General features: G+C 41.0%; 1 protein-coding gene across 3 annotated transcripts; it reads left to right on the top strand.

Annotated features, from left to right (window-relative positions):
• Positions 1 to 344: 344 nt before the first annotated feature.
• On the top strand, positions 345 to 18,759 carry zmp:0000000991 (mucin-5AC). 3 transcript variants are annotated; one of them, XM_047568498.1, is made up of 6 exons: positions 345 to 559; positions 4,337 to 4,419; positions 5,249 to 5,370; positions 5,493 to 5,673; positions 7,620 to 7,665; positions 8,311 to 18,759. In XM_047568498.1, exon 6 carries the CDS (start codon positions 8,575 to 8,577, stop codon positions 13,486 to 13,488), a length of 4,914 nt encoding a protein of 1,637 aa, XP_047424454.1. In that variant the 5' UTR covers positions 345 to 559; positions 4,337 to 4,419; positions 5,249 to 5,370; positions 5,493 to 5,673; positions 7,620 to 7,665; positions 8,311 to 8,574; the 3' UTR covers positions 13,489 to 18,759. The 3 variants fall into 3 exon arrangements, with proteins under 3 accessions (XP_047424454.1, XP_047424453.1, XP_047424455.1); XM_047568499.1 differs by lacking the exon at positions 345 to 559 and adding an exon at positions 1,846 to 1,913; XM_047568497.1 differs by lacking the exon at positions 4,337 to 4,419.
• Positions 18,760 to 19,174: the final 415 nt, after the last annotated feature.

The raw sequence follows: 19,174 nt of genomic DNA, 5'->3' as shown, positions 1-19,174 counted from the left end.
TCGACCCTGTCACCCCAAAATAAACTTCTTTGTGTATACTGAGGTGGGGTCTTGTCAGTGAATGTGCTGTAATTTGGGTTAATCTCTTCAATGATCATCTCCTAAGTAACAGGTATGGGACTCCTCATTTTATTCTGGACCTCAACAAACAGCAGATCATTTGAACAGGTCTTCAGACTAAGTGACATGCAGAAGAAGTGTTAGAATAAGGAAATGGCGCTAAGGGGGAACGTTTCCCGAAATGGGACGTAGTCAGCTGTAGTTGCGGCCAAGAGTCCCGTGGCTCACCTGTCGGTCAGGTGCTATTGAACTTTAACCCGCAGTGCCACCGCCGCTCAAGGGCGCTTGGCTTCTTTGCAGGCAAGTCCCAATCCTAATTCCTGCCTACGTTTCTTTTCAATAAAGGATGCACTGCACTGTCAGGCTGAGTACTGAGCGCTTACTGAAGCGGTTAAAATAGCATGTCAACAAGTGACGCAGCAGAGTTGGAGCTCATAGTTGTAGGAGGAGAGACAAGTACGCCTCTGTGCAGGACAGCACGGTCGACGCGGACAGCACGGTATGTGAAAGCGTCTTTAAAGTTCACTTTAACATTTGTAATGTGTTATTATAAAACCTCCATTGTGCTTTTATCGAAATTGAAAGTGTTTCTACACTCGATATTTGCCTGTTTTTGCGGTTTCTTGCCGCCGCGACGGCCAAGACCACTCTCACGCCAAACCGCGTGTAAAAGTCGGTGCGTTTAAGGATGAAACGCTTTTCTCGAAACACACGCAAGTCTCACAGCTAAACGAATACTTGTCACGATTCGCGACTTTATTTTAGTGCATTCGGCCGAGATATACTACAGAACTTTTGCGTTTTATACTTCTTTCAAGGCTGGATTTTGCGCACAATGCTGTGTTGACAGAGAAAGGAGGCGGGAGTCATTTTAGGAAGCAATGTGGAAATTTGGCTAAAATGCGTTTTAAGTGACTAACATGTATGTTTGGTGCTGTTTTGGGTGAAAACCAGTCGCTAACGATTTGCATAAATCTCTTGTTTCCTTTGGTTTTGGTTTGCGAAAGTTGTCAGATTTTTGAATAAGGTTTGGTTGGCATGCTCTTTCTGTAAACCATAAGACGTGACGCATCTGGACTCCAGTTTACTTCCAGAGGTTGAAGATAGGAAGAATCCAAGGAGTTAGCTTTACACTGACTGTGTGCATCTGTTGTGTATGGAGCTGTTTTGGCAACAATAGTTCCTGCATTTGTGTGGGTGCACATCAGCCTGATACAGTAAAACAGCATCATCAGGTTGTTGTGGCATGGCAGGCGAGCTCACACATGCCAGGCCTCCAGGTCTACCAAGTGCCTACCGTAGATGCACAAAGCTTTTTTGCGTGCAACATCGAAGCTCCAGCTCTAAATCTACTGTATACCCATACAGAGTGACAGATGAACTGCTCCTTTGGAAATCTGACAGGCGCTGAAGGTGTGGCAGTGACAGAACAAGTCTCACTTTGTTCCCGACACCCTTTGTTGCCGCCCATTGCAAAAAAAAAAACATTAAGTTCCTTTTGGATGCAGTTTAAAAAGAAGTTTTAGGGTGTAAATCATTTGGAGCCGGAACATTACAAGCGTTTGTCAGTGCTGAGCACACACCCACACTTTAGTACAGACTGGAACCGTGTGGTTATATAAGTGTTAGCTGGCAGATATGGGCCCACACCCACAGTCAGGATGACCTCAAGTGAAGAATATACCAACATACTTGTGTGAGGCCCAGAGTACCTCTGAGAGAAAAAAAAAAGCAATTAGTCATCAGCTCGCGCACCATCAAAACAAACAGAGACGCAGTTCGCACAGGTCAGATAACACGCATGCTTTACGTCTGCCGCAGTGACTGACGGTTGCAGGACGGTTTTGTCAACAGTAAGTCTAATATGCTGTTTGTTGATTTCAGGACGATTGAGATTAAATGCAACTAATGAGGGTAATGTCGCAACATGTCTGTATTTTACTTGAGCCAAACAGTCAGTGATTTTCTGTTTAGTTGGCCAAAATCAGGTATTCGCAAACAGGAAACCTTTACTGCAGGGCGCACTGAGACTGTGAAATTCTTGAGATAAATAGACTAAACGTGGATTGCCTTATATTTTTCTTTGAGATTTAAACCTTTGGTCATATTAAACTATCATAATAAGTCAGCTCAGGCAGAAACAGTGTTATTAAATTGCTCTTTGCTTTGTCGTACATAACATAATAAGGTTATTGTCAATGAAGGCTTAAAAAGTTGTTGGTGTTTTTGCTGAGATAATAATCAACCACTGTTTCACCCGGCATTAAAAAGTGTCTTATTATTTATCAACTATGTGACTGCAAACACATCTGCTGAAAGTTAAACAAGGAAGGGACCTATTTAATGACAAAGACGGTCTGGATGCACCCGGCTAATAGCATTAATCTCCGGATTATTTCAGCAGTACAGCACCACTTGTTCAGACTCTATAGACCTTTGATTGCTGTTAAGTAAAGTAAGAAGTCTCATTTTGTGGGAATGATCTCCTCGTGGTCCACCCTTATAGACTCATCACCTACCAAACATGGCTTTCTTCAGGTTTACATGCTCTAATGTAGCCATGATAGGATAAGATTTGTCCTGCTGTGGCTCAGTTAAGTGTACTAACACACTGAAGGTTTATTAACCTTGGCAGTGAAGCATGAGGATTTCTCCTCCCTCTTCACATTTCCCTCTAATGTCATGTCGTGGCAGGCTTTTATCAAAGCCTCTGAGAGTACTGCATGCTTTAGTCAGTCCAATGAGTCCCCCCTGAAGGCAAGGTGGGTATTAGGAGCTACAGATTAGTGTGATGGCCCATTTTATTATGGAAGGTAAAGAGATAAAAATCAAACTGCTTCATTTTGTGATCACAAAAAGTACTAAAGGTTACGTAAAAGCTCATAACCAGCAGTTTCCATCAACGTCTATTCTGCCAAATAGAATAATAAAAAAACAATAATCTACGAATATCCTGAGAGATAATTGCTGTAATCTGATTTATTGTGCTAACAGAACAAAGGCTGTAGTGACACATGCATTCATATTTAGATTAAAAAGCCTCGTCTTGGTTCTGGTGTCATCATCGTGATGAGCGTTTGGCACACAAACGTGGGTTCAGAGCTGGACGGCAGCAGTAAATGTGTAAATGTGCAAATGTGACTGAGTGAGTGGGTGTGTTAGCTCTGTACTCTGCTTGTAAGAGAAAGTGAGGAGTGATCAGTGTGGAATTGTTATATAACTACTGCTTATCACTCCAGCAATGTCGGACTAATACAGTGAGAGAAGCCATTTGAGTTTCCTAATTACATACCGAAGGAATTAGATTACAACAGGCTGAGGTAACCGTACAGTAGATAACCCAGTGGTTTAGATAAAAGCTAAAGACATGTAGCACCTAAATGACGGCTGGGTAAGCAACTAGTCAGTAAACGTAATGTCTTTGGGTTTTAGACTTTTGAGCAAAACGCCATCTAAACACCGCTGCTAATGTTGTCCAGCATTAAAGATTATTAACCAATAAAATATACACCCAGCTTACCTCGCCTCATCTTCTACTATCACTTGTCCTCACTAGGGTTGTGGGGATTGCTGGAGGCGATCCCAGCTGCCATCGGCCGGGTGCACCCTGACCAGGTCGCCAGTCTATCACAGGGCCCACCCAGTTTAATATAAGAACAATGCTTGTGGTGATTGCTGATTATGTCTTCTGTTGACTCTGTTTCCCTGTCAGTGTTAAGGAGCAGGCACTGTTAATCAGCCCAAGCGACTCTCCTCCTTACTTAAAATCTACTTTTTTTAAATTTAGTTTCCATCCGCCTGTCCTGAAAACTGCCTGTCACGTATGTGTGCACCTTTTCCAGGCTGGTTCACTTTCACTGAAGCAGGTTTTCACTTTCGAATGGGTGTGAATGTCTGTATTCACTAAAGGGTGTAGATGGCGTTACATTCCTGTAATTACTAATGGGTGTAAACTGGTTCAAATGTCTGCAGTTATTGTCTGTTGAGTTTTACATTTTTATGTAATCATAGATGTACACTACTGGTCAAAATTTTGGACACAACTTTTCATTCAGTGTTTTTTCTTTATTTTACTACTTTCTACAGTGTGGATACATATTGAAAACATCAAATATATGAAGCAAGATATATGGAATCATGTAGTTAAATTGTTAAATTGTAGATTTTTGATTCTCCAAAGGAACCACTCTTTGCTTTGTTGACATTGCTGTAAACCCTTGGACTCTTTTCAATGAGTTTCATGACGTAGTCACCTGAAATGGTTTTCACTTCACAGGTGTGCCTTGTCAGGGTTCATTTGTGGATTTTCTTGCCTTCTTAATGGGGATGGGACCATCAGTTGTGTTGTGCAGAAGTCAGGTTGGTACACAGCTGACAGCCCTATTTGACAACTGCTAGAATACATATTATGGTCAGAACCAATCAGCTAAGTAAAGAGAAACAATTACTTTAAAGACTGCAGGTCAGTCAGTCTGGAAAATTGCAAAAATGTAAAATGTGTCCCTAAATGCAGTAACAAAAACCAAAGTGCTATGAGGAAACTGGCTCACATGAGGACCGCCCCAGGAAAGGAAGACCAAGAGTCACCTCAGTTGCTGGCGATAAGTTTATCTGAGTCACCAGTCTCAGAAATCTTAAATTAACAGCACCTCAGATTAGACCCCAGATTAATGCCACACAGTGTTCTAGTAGCAGACACATCTCTACATAAACTGTGCAGAGGAGACTGCACATTCAAGCGTTTGGCGAAAAAAACACTGTTACGGAAAAACAACAAGCAGAAGAGATTTGTTTGGGACAAGAGGAACCAGTGAAAATCTGTGCTTTGGTCTGATGAGTCCAAATTTGAGATCTTTGGTTCCACCTGCCATGTCTTTGTGTGACGCAGAAAAGGTGGACGGATTGTCTCTACATGACAGGTTCCCCCCGTGAGCCTTGGAGGAGGATAGCTGTTTGGTGTATAGCTGTCTTTATGCTGCTATAGTTTCTATTTTTATTGCTCCCCCAACCACAGAGCTGCCAAACTGTATTTTGTTGTTTTTCACGAGACAGTGACAGTAAAACTTCTTATTATTTAAGACGAGAACTGGTTAATATTATTCCATATTGCATAAGTTAAAGACTGAAATAGAACTTCAGTCATCGCAACTGAAGTTTAGTTAATACCGGCTTTGTTGTGTTTTTTCAGTGATCATCAAGATGAAACATTTGTTGAGAAGTTCAAACAGGAGAATCATCGCCGTGATGAAACTCCAAATGAGCACCAGTGTCACAGATCAGCCATCAGGCAGGATGAAGAACCACACAATGGTGAAACACACACATATTTGACACATTATGCACATTTAAGATTCAATAACCTATTTAGCTTTAGTTACTTCAATGCACAGCTTTGATCTGAGCATAATCAATGCATTTGCACTCTGTTACAGAACTAATATTAAGAGCAGACAACCTCAGAAAAGGCGAGGATAGTAATTGTAGTGATTCAGACCAGACCCAGAAGCCAGTCGAGTCCAGATTCACCTCTCTGTTCTTGAGACCATCTACCAACCGTGACTTCAACCAACCAGCCCAAAGACTGAAGAAGAGTTTAGACCCCTGTCTACACAGGTAAGAGAGTTTAATTTATTTATTTATCTAGTATATTTCTTACTTATGACTTTGATTACAGACTAATTTCAAAAAATCAATTTTTAGATCAAGGAATAACAGCATACTTTGAGAGCAGTCTGTTCTGCTCTGGCATGCAACAAAGTTATGTCATCTGTTTGTGGGACATACTCCCCAACAGAAAAATACGCCCTTATTAGCAAATGAGTTTCATAGCATAAAATCACAGATTAACATTCACTCAGTTTCTACTTGAATATGCCCAGTTAATAACATAAAGATACAAAGTGCACATAATAGTTTCAGGCACCTCCTGCAGATTTCTTTGGCACTTCATAATGGGACATCACCGCATTGTAATGTCTTGTAATCATCTTTTCTAGATTATTTACTTTAAACTGGCTCAAGAAGAGTAAAAAAAAACATAACAAGCACTCTTTCTGCACTGTTGCCGTGTTACTGTAGGATACAAATATTTATGCTGAGTTTCCATTATAATGCAACAGAATATGTGACTTAATCTATAAAGTATTCACCGTGACGGGAAGCTACAAATGTCTCCTCCTCTTCAGCTGTTTTTATCAGTTCTTTTGACGTATAACCACTTAAACGTCACTTATCTAGTGAACCTTGCCATTTTCTAAACATTCTCCACAGCGGGACGTGTTTTTTCTTTGTCTCTCTCTTTGATAAACTGCATTGACCAATAAAACAGGAACTGACGTCTCGAATGGGAAAAGCTGCAAATAGTGATTCATCATTTAATTCACATGCTTTAGTCAATCTGTAACTGAACCACTAAACTGGCATGCAGTGCCACACCTGTGTCACGCTGTCTGGGATGGTCAGCTCCTTGCATAAACAAAGAAGTGCACTAAATGAGGAGACCTTTGTGGGTAGCTGTGCGTTAGCACGTGCCTTGTCCATACATGCATTGTACCCTTGTTTTAATATATTTTAAGTCTGGACTCTGGAATTTGAAATCTATTCTGCTCTTTCCCTTACAAGATGCTGTACAGTACATTCTCATGGTTCATGTGTCCTGTCCTATTACAAATCATTTACCTGCAGGCTGATTCTCGAGATACTTCCTTAAGAAATGCAAGAGAATTATAGGTTTCTGGTTAGACTTGTTGCCTTGTCTTCTGAGAGGTTTTCTGTGGATATAATCTGAAATGACACTATAATGGCTTTTGACATTGTGTCTAGTAGGTTTTAATGAGTGTGCGATGCATGTTTTCCCTTAAGCATATTTGCATGCCATTGTGGGATGTGCCAACAATGATAAGCCTGTTAAGAGAGGTCACTAATCGAGCAAGTTCAATCGAGGACACGCCCATTAACTGCCTACCAGCCACTTGCAGTGATGGCAGCCCAACATGACCTTATTTAGATATGCATTTGTATATTAGACGTAGTGGCATATGTGCTTCCGTGAGTGTTAATGAGGCGCGATTTGCACATGTGGCAGTGAGAAGTCTGTTTGGAAAAGAGAGTTAAAGGAATGCTGCCGATCCTGCTGATCAGCATTGTTGTAGCAATTGTTAGAAATCTAATCCTTCAAATGTTTCCCACCGAAAAACATCACACGAGACCAGGGGAAGTCTGGGTGTGGATGACAGCAGAAATTAATAGGATAGGCTTTTTTCTTTTTGCTGAGATACTCACTGATTATTATTTCTGCAATTAAATGAAGTCTGTAGTTTATTATTTATTCATTTTCATCATGTACCACATGCTACTCACACAATACAACAGTCAATGACAACCAAAAAGCATGGTTCTGCAGACATTTATGCAACTAAGTTGCAATCACAATACCCCGTAGGAAACATATCATAGACGTAATATCAGAAACATGTCATGATCTGTTTTTAAGAAATCCTATAAATGTTCAATCTGTTCAAAGACTGATAAACTCTTATGTCTTCATCCTTTTTTGACAGTTTTACTGGACCACAAGGGGTGGGGATCAAGGGCAGCAGCTTTCAGGTAAAGATCTGTGTTTTTGATAGTTGTGGATTACTGGAAAGTAAATTAAAATCCAGTATAGAACAAGTGTTAATTTGCAAAGTTTAATTCTGCATCATCCAAAATATTCCCAGTCTGATTCAGACAACAAGCTTAAATCCGCATGACGTTGTTAACTTTCTAACATCACCATATGTCAATTAATTATTATTTTAACAGTTAGAGCACAGGGACAAGGTGTGTCCTCGGGAATCTCTGGTGTCTTCCAAAATAACCTGTTTGTCAAGACCTGAATCTCTTAAATAGCTACACCATGGGAACAGGAGTTTTAGAAACACTCTCTTGCCAGTATTCAATTTGAAATTCTGATAGCAGATGACTGTAGCTTACTTGCTGCGAGTGCCAGAAAGAATTTCACATTACTGTGCAGAGAATTTGCATTGGTGTGACAGATTAAGTTTCAGTTGACATATGAAAAGAAGTTGGCTGATATGATAGGGCTACCTGACCTGCGGTTACAAAACAAATATAAAGTTGTGTAGTCATTACAATTGCTATTTATTCAAATAGAAGATCCCATTTTAAGTCATTTTAAAGGGTGAATACAGTAGTTCTGCAAATTCCCAACAGTGTACAACTTATGAGTAAATACTTTCATCTTTACAGGTTAATGGTAAAACACCAACACAAGACACATCTAAAGACGTGAATCCATTTGTCTATCCAACATCAGAGACGATACCAGTTCCAGCCAGGAAGGGGGAAGAGGTATTCGCAGTTATTGGCAATAAACAACTGACTACCACAGACTTGAGTAACACTCAGATTAACGAGCGTAATGGCTCGAACATATTTCGCTGTGGTTCACAACCAAAGACTTGCACTGAATCTTTAACTGGAGCAGGACTAGAGGAGAATATAAAGGACCATATGAAGCTTGAAAACCAAGGTGTTCTCAGGGAACTTTCTCATCCATCGAATACAATGCTGTCTTCCTCTGTGGTAACAGTTCTTGCACCTCATTGGAACGGCCGACTACGACGAACCAAAAGATTTGATGGAAGTGACGATTCAGGCACTCTGGAGAATTTACAAGATGTGGCAAACACTGTAACAAACAGTGAGCATAGCTTCCAAATGACTCAGAATCAACATGGTGTGGGGAGAATGTTGGGCCAGTCGGAAGCCCAACTGAGAGGCCCTTATCTGGGTTCAAGAAGGAATACAGTGGGCATGTCAACTAAACGCGTTCCTTCAAGTTTGGACCATGAATCTAAAAGGGAAATGAGTCAAACTGTGTCTTTGGATGTAAGTTCAGAATGGATGGACAAAAGGAAAATAGATGCAGGTGCTTCAAGTCCTATCACGACAACTTCATCTTCAGAGTTGCCCCTCTTCCTTGACCAAAATGAACAGAGAAATCCACAAGCTATCCACAAGCTAGGCATCTCATCTTCAAGCTCAAAACCAACAACCAGTAGCCTTCTTCTGTCTTTAAGAAGATTCCACTCCAATAGCAGGGACTCTAATGGAGACTCCAACTTCCCTGAGAGAAACCCACCTCCGCTGAGCAGATCTCTAAGTGATCAAAATGGAAAATTGTTCTCCCCACATCACTCTCAAACCTTTGTGAATAATGAGCAAGATAGGCCAAAACCTCTCCTCTCTACAACATCAACTGCCTGTAGGACAACTGAAACTGGACCTTCTCTTTCTCCTTCCTCCTCCAATCACAGAGAAAGGAACACTTCTGGGTCATTATTCTTTCCATCTTCACCAGTAAACAGAGAAACACAAGACAGGTATTTTGCCCAACTGCCTCACACAGTGAATAGGCAACAGGACAGCTGGAGTTCAGATAACAGTACAAACCTATTGCCACAGACCTCTGTTCACTTGCCCAGACATTCCACATATGACCGATCTACCCTACTAAAAACCCATTCACTTCCTAGAAGGACCACCCTGACATCTACATCTTGGTGGAAACAGGTTACCCAGGACAGCAGTTCTCCTCTTAACCTCTGTGATAACAACGTCAACAAAGACAAGACAAACACACCATTAGTTCCACCCTGTAATGACAGTGGTGATATGGACTTTCTGAATCTGAGTGACAACAAAAGACTGGGTACTCAAGTCCCCATTAACAGAGACAACAGTACCATGACAGAGTCTGTTTACAAACCTAACATGAACTATCTTATGAAGACGCAGGGAGGACCTCTCAATCTCAGTCAAATAAATGCTGAAAATTCACCTGACCCAAAATCAGACAGGCCTGTCCAGAAGCAATATTTTTCAACTTTAAACAACAGAGAACTACAAAGGCATCACAGTACACCTGATGTGTCGTCAAGTTGTAAAATTAGCAGAGCTACAGCACAAACACCGAGTCACCCTAACAATCACAGCATGTGTGATGTAAGCAATAGTTCATTTACAGCAAATGCAACTGAATTACCACGTACTTTGCTAAATCCCAAGACTTCAAATCCACCCAGAGAGATCATCACTAAATGCAAAAATAACAATATTCCACCCAAAAACACTCCCATATGTCCTCACAACATGGACTCGCAGAGGTTTGCCAAACCATCTCTTTCACTTAATTCTTCCATCACTCTTAACAATCAAGCTCTTACTCATCGAACTACCTCTGGTCTCCTCCTAGCCCCAAACACTCAATGTAGTGCCTCCCACTATTCTTGTCCAGTCTCTTCTCAGACTAGTATTCATGCCTCACACACTGGATCCTCATCCCAAACACCAACATTCACCAACAAACCCAACACATCCCCTCTTGGGTTTGAAAGGCAATATGCCTCCATTCCCAAACCTTTCCACCATAGAGCTATATCCAGCTTGATTCCTACAGTCAGTATGTTCTCTCAAACCAACTCTAGCCCCATTCATACTACTTCTAGCACATCTTCCTCTACAACACACAGCCATCATGTAGGAAGGACTGAAGGACTTCTTAGTCCTTCTGTCATCACCTCTTCTCTCCTAACTCCCCCTGCAACCCCAGTCAATACCAGCCCCAACTGCCCAGAAACATCCAGCCCAGAAAGACATCCAAAGAAACCATCATCTGGCATAGAAGGCAAGAGAGCAAGACGCGTAACATGGGAGGACTCGGTGGATCTGGAATGCCCAGAGAATGTCACAGTGGAGAAACCAGACACTTCTCAAGTCACAACAAATTCCCCCTCTCCCTCTAGTTTCCCCCATAGATCTCCATCCATCTTTTCCTTTCTAAGATCAAGCAGTCCAACAAAACACATGTCTCCTCTATGCCCTCCTACCCCTAGAACCTGCATACAGGTAGGGAAAGGAGGGAAGTATCGATCTTTATCATCTGACTCTGCTGATAAAGCATTCAAAGAGCATGAGAGAGACAAGCAAAGAACTGGTGACTCTATGAACTTTGACCAGAGAAGGCAGGACATAGCCACACCCAGCCATGAAAGGACAATATCATTTGAATCTGGCACAGTTCAGAGTCATTCCTCTGCTCCTCTCTCACTCCCTCCTGATTTTTCAAACGATTATAAGATCCGTTACAGCTCACCACCTTACTCCGCACTCAAGTCTGGAAGGCACACACAGGGAGAAACTAAAACAACAACACACAGATTACCCATTTTCCCACAAACATGCCAGTCTAATGTTACCCCACAACATTCCTTAAATGCTGACATGGTTGGTGTTATGCCCTTACCCAAGTCTAAACCTCCTCTTGCATCCCGGTCCCTGTCCTTGCCTTTCACAAAAAGTCTTGCCAGGCAGGGAAGTTCAACATGTGAACTTTCAGAAACAGATGAAAATAGCAATAAGCATTGCAAAAACGTCAGCCGAAACTGTCAGAATAGTCAGGTATTACTTGTTGACAACAGAGTTAATGTCAGCTCACAGTCTTTGCAGGGTGAAGTGGCCCACAGCTCCTCAACATATGTAACTGAGACACTAGTTTACAGCATTAAATCTAAAGTAGATACAGCCACAGCTGCCCCAAAGAACACCACACCTAAACCTTTGCAACACACCGCAAACACACAGGTTTCTGTGGAGACCAAGTTAAGTCAACAGTTACAGACAATGCAGAGTAAGGAAGCAGCAGTTGAACCATGTAGTCATTCAGACCAGAGCTCCAGTGGCAGCAGCTCAACAGAGAGTCAGTCCCAGGGTAGTGAAGGCTACAGCAGAAGTGTCAAGGAAAGAGTACTGGGTAAAAGTAGATTTTTTTCAGTGGAAGGTAATAATGAACAAAACTCAAAGAGAAACCGCTTTGCACTGAAAAAAAGTGACAGCACGCCTAATAATTTATCAAGATCAGAGTCAGAAAGAGTCACCAAGAATAATAACAAAATGGACCAGGTCATTAACAAACTGAAACAAAAACTCAGCTCTAGATGGTCTGAGGATGATATATCATTTCCATGGAAGTGGAAGCGGGCCTCGCAGACACCCTCTGTTGGTGAACCCAGTGATGTCAGCAATGCCAGTGACATCAGTATTGAGAGTACCAAAACTCTGGACGAGAAAGGAATGGTCCAGAAAAAAAGTAAAAATGAAACAGTGGCTACCAATACATGGACGCAAAATAGATACACTATCATACCATCCTCTGCTATTGGAAGCACATCAGCAGGAGACCAGTTTTCTCTTTGTCCACCAAATCTGCAAACTGTCCAAGATGAACAAAATGCTTTTGCAGAACACACGCCTGAAAGTAAACCCCAGGTTCATCTGACAGTGCAAAGCCCAACTGCACAACAGTTTGACTTTTACAATGACTGCGGGACTGATCCAAAAGCAACAAACCAGCTTCTCTCTTGTAGAGATCCCAAGACTCTTAGGAGTCCCAATTCCTCTGCTGCTTACCCCACTCAGTTTAGGAAGTCCACACCCAGCCCCAGGAGCCCGTTCTCCCCCTTCTCTTCTCTTTCGCCTCACTCCCCATTTTCCTCATCTGATGTAATTGATGATAATGTCTTCTATAGCCCAAAGCTGCAGCGTCGCAGAGAATCCTCTTCTCCGTGTGAGCAAGGAGATGGAATTAGTCCGGGAGGTTCAAGAAAAAGCCGTGCATCTACAGGCCCGCCAAGTATAAGTCCAGGACAGAATGAGGAACACATTACATCTTCATACGCAGACTTAAAGTATGGCATCGGGAATGGGAGATCCTTCTCAGTCAGTTCAGTTCTCTCCAGTCGACCATCTGGGCCTGGACGCATTTCCACTGGATCCAGGTTCATGAGTGTGGGTGATCTCTCTCAGTCTACTTTGTCTTGTCAAGACAATGGCAGAGACTTTGATCAGTGGTCAGTCACACCTTATTGGATGACCAACTCTGATTGTCGACCTGCCAATGACTCTCTAATGTCACATATCCGCAGTGATCCTGGTAAAATGAGGTCGCGGTCTCTACCTCGATCACTGACAAGATGCTTGGCAAACTGGAGCTCAGGAGTCTCCCCTTCTCAACCTGCAACTTCCACAACCTCAATGCCAACGCGCCTTCGCAGCCCTACCATGAGCACTGGTCACTTTACATGGGAGCCAGAGGGTCCGCCAACCCCTCCTCCAACACCTCCACTGTCCCCAGTTTCCAGACGCATGTCCAAACCTCCCAGAATTTCCTCTTCTACCTTTCCCAGCTCATCAGGAGCACTGCAACAAGGAGACGGCCAGTCCTCCAGAGGACGTTTGCCCTACAGAGGTTGTGTATCGAGCCTTAGCATCTTTGAAGAGTCTTCTGACAGCAACTCGGATACAACAACAGATGATGAATATTACTTAGAATCAGATGAAGACAGAGAGAAGGAGACAGAATTATAAAAGCACAGTAATTGCTCTAAAGGCTTCTTTGACATTTCTGCAAAGACTTGAGACCGAAAAACAATAAGTTAGGACTATAATCTTTTTTGTACGATGACCTCTGCCTGTTTCGTGTTTTTGGTGGCTCTCGTGAGTGGTGAGTTGTTTGAGTTAGCAGGTTGCTTGCATGATTTGCTTTTTGAAAGTGGTGGTTGCAGTCGTCATAAAAAGACATTACACTCCATGAACAATCATGATACTTAAATATGTTGTGCGTGCAACATATATGTACATGACTGCAGACCTGCAGTTTATAGGTAAGCATACAAATAAGTATTGTTCAGCATTCAGTCTTTAGACCATTGCATGACAGCAGTGTGGTCCATACTGTTTATTTGTGTTAAAACGAATTACAATGTAAGATTAGGTTTAAAGTTTCCATTTCATTCTCTACTGAGTACTAAGGCAATGTGGATAAATATGCTGTAATAAGTTTATCTGCTTCTGCTTTTGAAGATTGAAATAAGTTTTGTCAAATGTTGTAAACATGAACAGATTTCCTTGCTGTTGCTTTAAAAGGTGTACTTTGGGATGAAATATGATCATGTAATGATTAACATTTTTCACATGCTCTATGCAGTGCTTGCTGTCATTTGTACAGTCTAAATCTAAAGTTGTAATATATCTTTTTAAAATAAATGTAATATTTCCAAGAAGTGCTTGTGTTTGGGGGATTTTTGAGAAAAGGTCGGTTAAAATCCTCCTGCTGCTGCTTTATCTCAAATTATCCAGCTTTAACCAGTATAATTATTTTTTGGTGTCATTTTATCGTTGCAGCATTGACATGGCTAATAAGTGAAATAGTTTGTTAATAATTCAGCGAACAGAAGATTGGCTGCCTGAGGTTAAGTTCCATTCTGCAGAGATATTCATTGGCCATATGAATGAGTGGAGCCATTATGGTCTGTCATTATTTAAGTGGGTGTTCCCTTTTGTTAGTGCCGTGGCAACACATACACTGTTGTGGTGATGATTAAACATCCATTAGAGTGCTTGTAAATTGCTTTTAGTTTTCTAGGCAGTGTATGTCATGTCCTTAACATTCCCACATGGATTTTTTCTCCAGTGAGACTTTCACACTGAGACATTAAAATCTGCTTTGTATTATTAACCATGACTTATCTAGGAAGGGCATGGCTGCTTCACATCATGTGATACAGTCTTCAGAGCGCTGACTCTGAATCTTGTGTCATAAAAAGGAAAGTGTAGCACTGATGAAACACTTGGTCCGGACATTAGTCTTGTGCAGAGCCCTCTGCTCTTACCATAAAAATTAGTTTGTGGTATGCAGCCAGAGCTGGAGTAGCTGATAAAGAGATAGACAGGAAGCTTAGGTGGAACTTGTATTCTGCAGTTTTCTGGTGAAGATTTAATATTTAATCACTGCACCAGGCTTTTTGTTGCTATGGGAGTGTGAGTACAGGAAATAAACCTGTACGCAGTAAAGGTGATTTTGTGTGTTTCTGTGCATGTGTGTGTGTGTGCGTTCTCGAGGTTATTGCAGGTGAAGATGATCAAAGTGAAAAAGAAGACGTTGCCAAACGAGCTTTTGATTTACTCATTATATCATCGGGTATATTCCCATCAAATGTTGTTAGGTAAGTACAGCATTTGACAGGTAAAATTAATGATTTAATATGTTACAATTGGCCCACTAATATTGCTATGTATTATTGTACTGACTGTTTATACACTTTTGTGTGATTTTCCCAAGACTGCAACTTCAGAACAAAAGATATTAAATATGAGTGAAGTTACCACAAAATATGACCAAATAAAACATTTTACAACTGAAAAGATGTCCTTTTAATTCTGAGGAACTGAATCTGAGTTGCATAACCTGAGTCTAATATGTTTAGCTACACTGCCCTCTGATGGACTATCTAGATATAGCATTTAAAGTAATAAGATACCACTGTGCTACAGTTGTCAACAACAGAAGCTGGTCTGTCCACTTTCACATTTTATTGTGGCTACTGCATTGTGGATGTGGAACTTAATTACTGGGATAGGACTGGCTTCCAACTAGCTGTGATGTTTCAGAATTTTTCAATGGATTCATTTGAACACTTAAAGACTGCTTGTTTGCCATTCACAGGGACTCATTTACACTGAATTTCTTTTTTCTGCTTCATGAAGTCTCTCCATGCCAAGTCCATGCCAATGTCAGTGAACTCCCACACGATGCCCTCTTTCTTGTACTGTTCTTGCTCCAACACATGAATATCCTCCCTCTGCTTCTGTTTGAACTTCATGTTTCCACGATGCATGATGGCACCAGTCAGCTTATAAATGCCATTCTTCTCCTCTTGGGTGAAGTCAAGGACATCAAAACCTTCCTTAAACAACAAAATGACATTGGAATTAGTTGTGAATTTATTTTGTGCAGGACATTTTTCACAAAACCTGTGAAGCCATTTCTTCCTCACATCAGTGCTATCAACTCTTCTGCATCACTGACAGAGGCTACGGTTGTTTCTCCTTGTCAGATGTAGGTGTATTGATAGGGGTTGTTGGTGATCAACAGCATTTCTGACAAAAACAAAGTAAGAAGTTTAAGTCACCATGTTGATGATTCTTGACTAGTGTTGTAGTCTAGTGTTCAGGTTTCTGTTATGACAGAATCTTGTAGAAGATGTGATATTTCCTCTCAGCTTTGATCTGGTAGGTGACATGAGCTTTCCCAGCTGATGGGGAGAAAGGACTTTCAAATAGACAGGATATACTATGTATTTCATCATTCTAGACCTTGGTTAGGTGACTTGATAAAATATTGCAGTCCATAAGAGGAAGTTACCAGCAAATTCAAATTGTAGGAAGTTAGCAATGTAGTTTCAACAGGGGATTTTGTCATGTCAGTCTACTTAGAAGAAGTGCCCTTCAAATGAATATAGTTAAGTAATTTAACTAAGCTATAAAACAACCAAGTAGAAAAAATATTCAAAACCGCAACCATAATAATTGAAATTAAATAAGATAATAACTATGTCACTTTCTTTGTTTTTACTATAAAGTTTTCTTTTGTTCAGTCTCTAGAAAAAGTAACATTGTATTTTTAATTTGTAATGATGTAAAGTTGTCATATGTAAGCCTACTTGCACGTGCTGCGTTCCCTTCTTGATCTCTGTTTTTGAACTCCCCCAAGGAGGCAGAGCTCTGACACACAGCGGCCCGGGCAAGAATACAAAGGATCGAAAATCTGTAACTGGAGATAAAGGTGTGGCCATTTATAACTGTCCTTTAACCATCAGCCAAAGCTTGTTAACTGAAACAGCATCTATTTTATTTCTGTCCTTCAAAAGACAGAAAGTTTGAAAAGCATTTTTTTTATTTATTACAGTCCACATAGTTCTGACACAAATTTATAGGAAGAAATTTGTTTTTGATTATTTCTCAAGAATTTCCTTTTTAGCATATAATATATTAAAAAAAAAATAAATCCCCACCTTTATTCTTTAGTGGTTATTAACTGAAACTGTTATTCTGTCATTACTACAGTAAGCCTCCTCTGGGTGTCTTCTGTTGTCCTAGAGCACAAAGATAAACCTGTGAATCTCTGACTTGGATTCCTTCTCCCAGTCCTTTGGCTCCCAGTTGATGTCAGCTGACCCTCCTCCGTCTATAATAAAAGGTCGAGTGTGACAGCTGCCACTTTCCAAAGGTTTTAGCATACGGTGAATAAATACATTTAGCTCAGACAGACCACGACTTAGCACCAGCCCCATGAGCACATAACTAAAGACAACAAGGTCAGTGCTTGTAATAACTTTGACATCGACCGAGGTGATCCTTGAGTGACTTGCTTATTGAATGGGCCACCTGCTGACCTCCTTAAGAAGCACACAGTATTAACAACTTAGAACCTCACCATGCCTCTGTAAGTCTTCATAATATTTCCAAAAGTATTTGCTCACCTATCCAAATGACTGAATTCAGGTTTTCTAATCACTTCCATGGCCACAGGTGTATAATATCAAGCAAATAGGCATGCAGACTGCATTTGGTTCGCTCTAAGGAGCTCAGTGAATTTTACCATCATATTTTTAAATGCTTTTAAATGCTCTACTTCCTCCATGAGAGATACAGTCAAAATAGTTGCGCTCATTAATCATGGTGTCCCTCAAGGTTCTGTCTTAGGGAAACTTCAGTTCTCTCCACACATGCTGCGATCCATCATCAAAAACTATATCTCATATATGTCAAATCTTCACCCTCGCTGAATCTTTCCTTGACTGTTCTCTGAATAGCCTGCAGAGCACTCAGTTCACACTCAACAGACAAATTTGAGCATGAACACCGTCAGAGGTGCAGCTGTCGGTGGTCAAGGCCAGGTAATCACTGTATATTCTGGCGCAAACTGCTACTCCATACTTCAAACGCTGCCTTGTTGACCTGATATTGTTTCCTTCCATCTACTCTTGAGGACAAAAATAGACCTGTGAAATAGTTTTGGCATTCCTTCTGCTGAGCTTAAGTTAAAAGAGGGCCTCTTCACTTTCACTTGTCCCTCTCATGAACTGAATAACCTGTCACACGAGGAGAAGTCACTATGGCCATAAGTAGCAATTATATATGAGGTGATAATTTAGCAAGGGGATTCTTAGAAAGTTGTGAACTTCTTCAAGACGTTTTTACTAATGAACAGTTGTGATATCTGACCGCTAGAGAGGCAAACATATCACATCATAGGTTCCTTTGAGGAAATAGTTTGAATTTTCAGGTCTCTGCAGTCGACACAAGGATCAAGAGAGCTATTTCTGAACGATGCAAAGTGTGAGGCTGTCTACAAGGTGATAAACCGTCTAGGGATAAGAATCGTGTCAGACATAAGTAGAAGTATCTTCTCCTCCAAGACCTTTGCATCGCATAACAAGACCTTGTCAACACTTGACACTTAAAGTCTTAAGCATCGAGTAGTCTTATTAGCCTTCATACTTTTTCTGTCTGCAGTCCTATCCGCAGCTGTACTGCAGCGCTGTTTCAACTGTGGACATGCTCCTGACATCTCCTTCACAGTACTGTGGCTTCAGAATGACATGCAGGTGTTTTATTTAACAAAGAGTGAGTGGATAGGGCATGTGAACATGTAGATAAGCTAAGTAAGCTATATTGTTTAGGTGGATTGCGGAATAGATTCCACTTTAATTGCAATGTTTCCCCAATACAAAGTTAAATTCAACTTGTAAATGCATGAATGGATTTCTGTAAATAAATGTAAAATATTCAACAAAAGCTTGTGTGTTTGTGTGTTTGTATTTGTGATGGTTACAGATTTTTCTTATTGTATCTTTATTAGTATTTCCTTTGCTAATCTACAGTATGACCATGTGTATCCCAGTGCTGTGGTGCAATCTGCTCTAAATAGTTTCTGCTGTATATGGGGCTCCCCATATAATTATTATCAACGCATAGCAAGGCATGCACATGTTGTGGCAATGATTAAACATTCATTAGAATGCTTGTGAAATACTTGTGTCCTTGACTTTTCCAGAGATTCTTTCACACCAAGGCGGTAAAATGCTGCTCTGCATTGCTAACCATGACATTATCTGGGAAGGTGACGTAGCTGCTTCACATCATGTGTCATAGTCTTCAGAGTGCTGACTCTGAATCTGCTTAATCCTCCTTATGTCATAAAACGGACGTG

Source organism: Mugil cephalus, chromosome 18 (genome assembly GCF_022458985.1).
Source record: "Mugil cephalus isolate CIBA_MC_2020 chromosome 18, CIBA_Mcephalus_1.1, whole genome shotgun sequence".
Classification (NCBI taxonomy): domain Eukaryota; kingdom Metazoa; phylum Chordata; class Actinopteri; order Mugiliformes; family Mugilidae; genus Mugil; species Mugil cephalus.
Note: the sequence above shows the minus strand (reverse complement) of the source record. Positions and strands in the feature narration are given on the sequence as shown.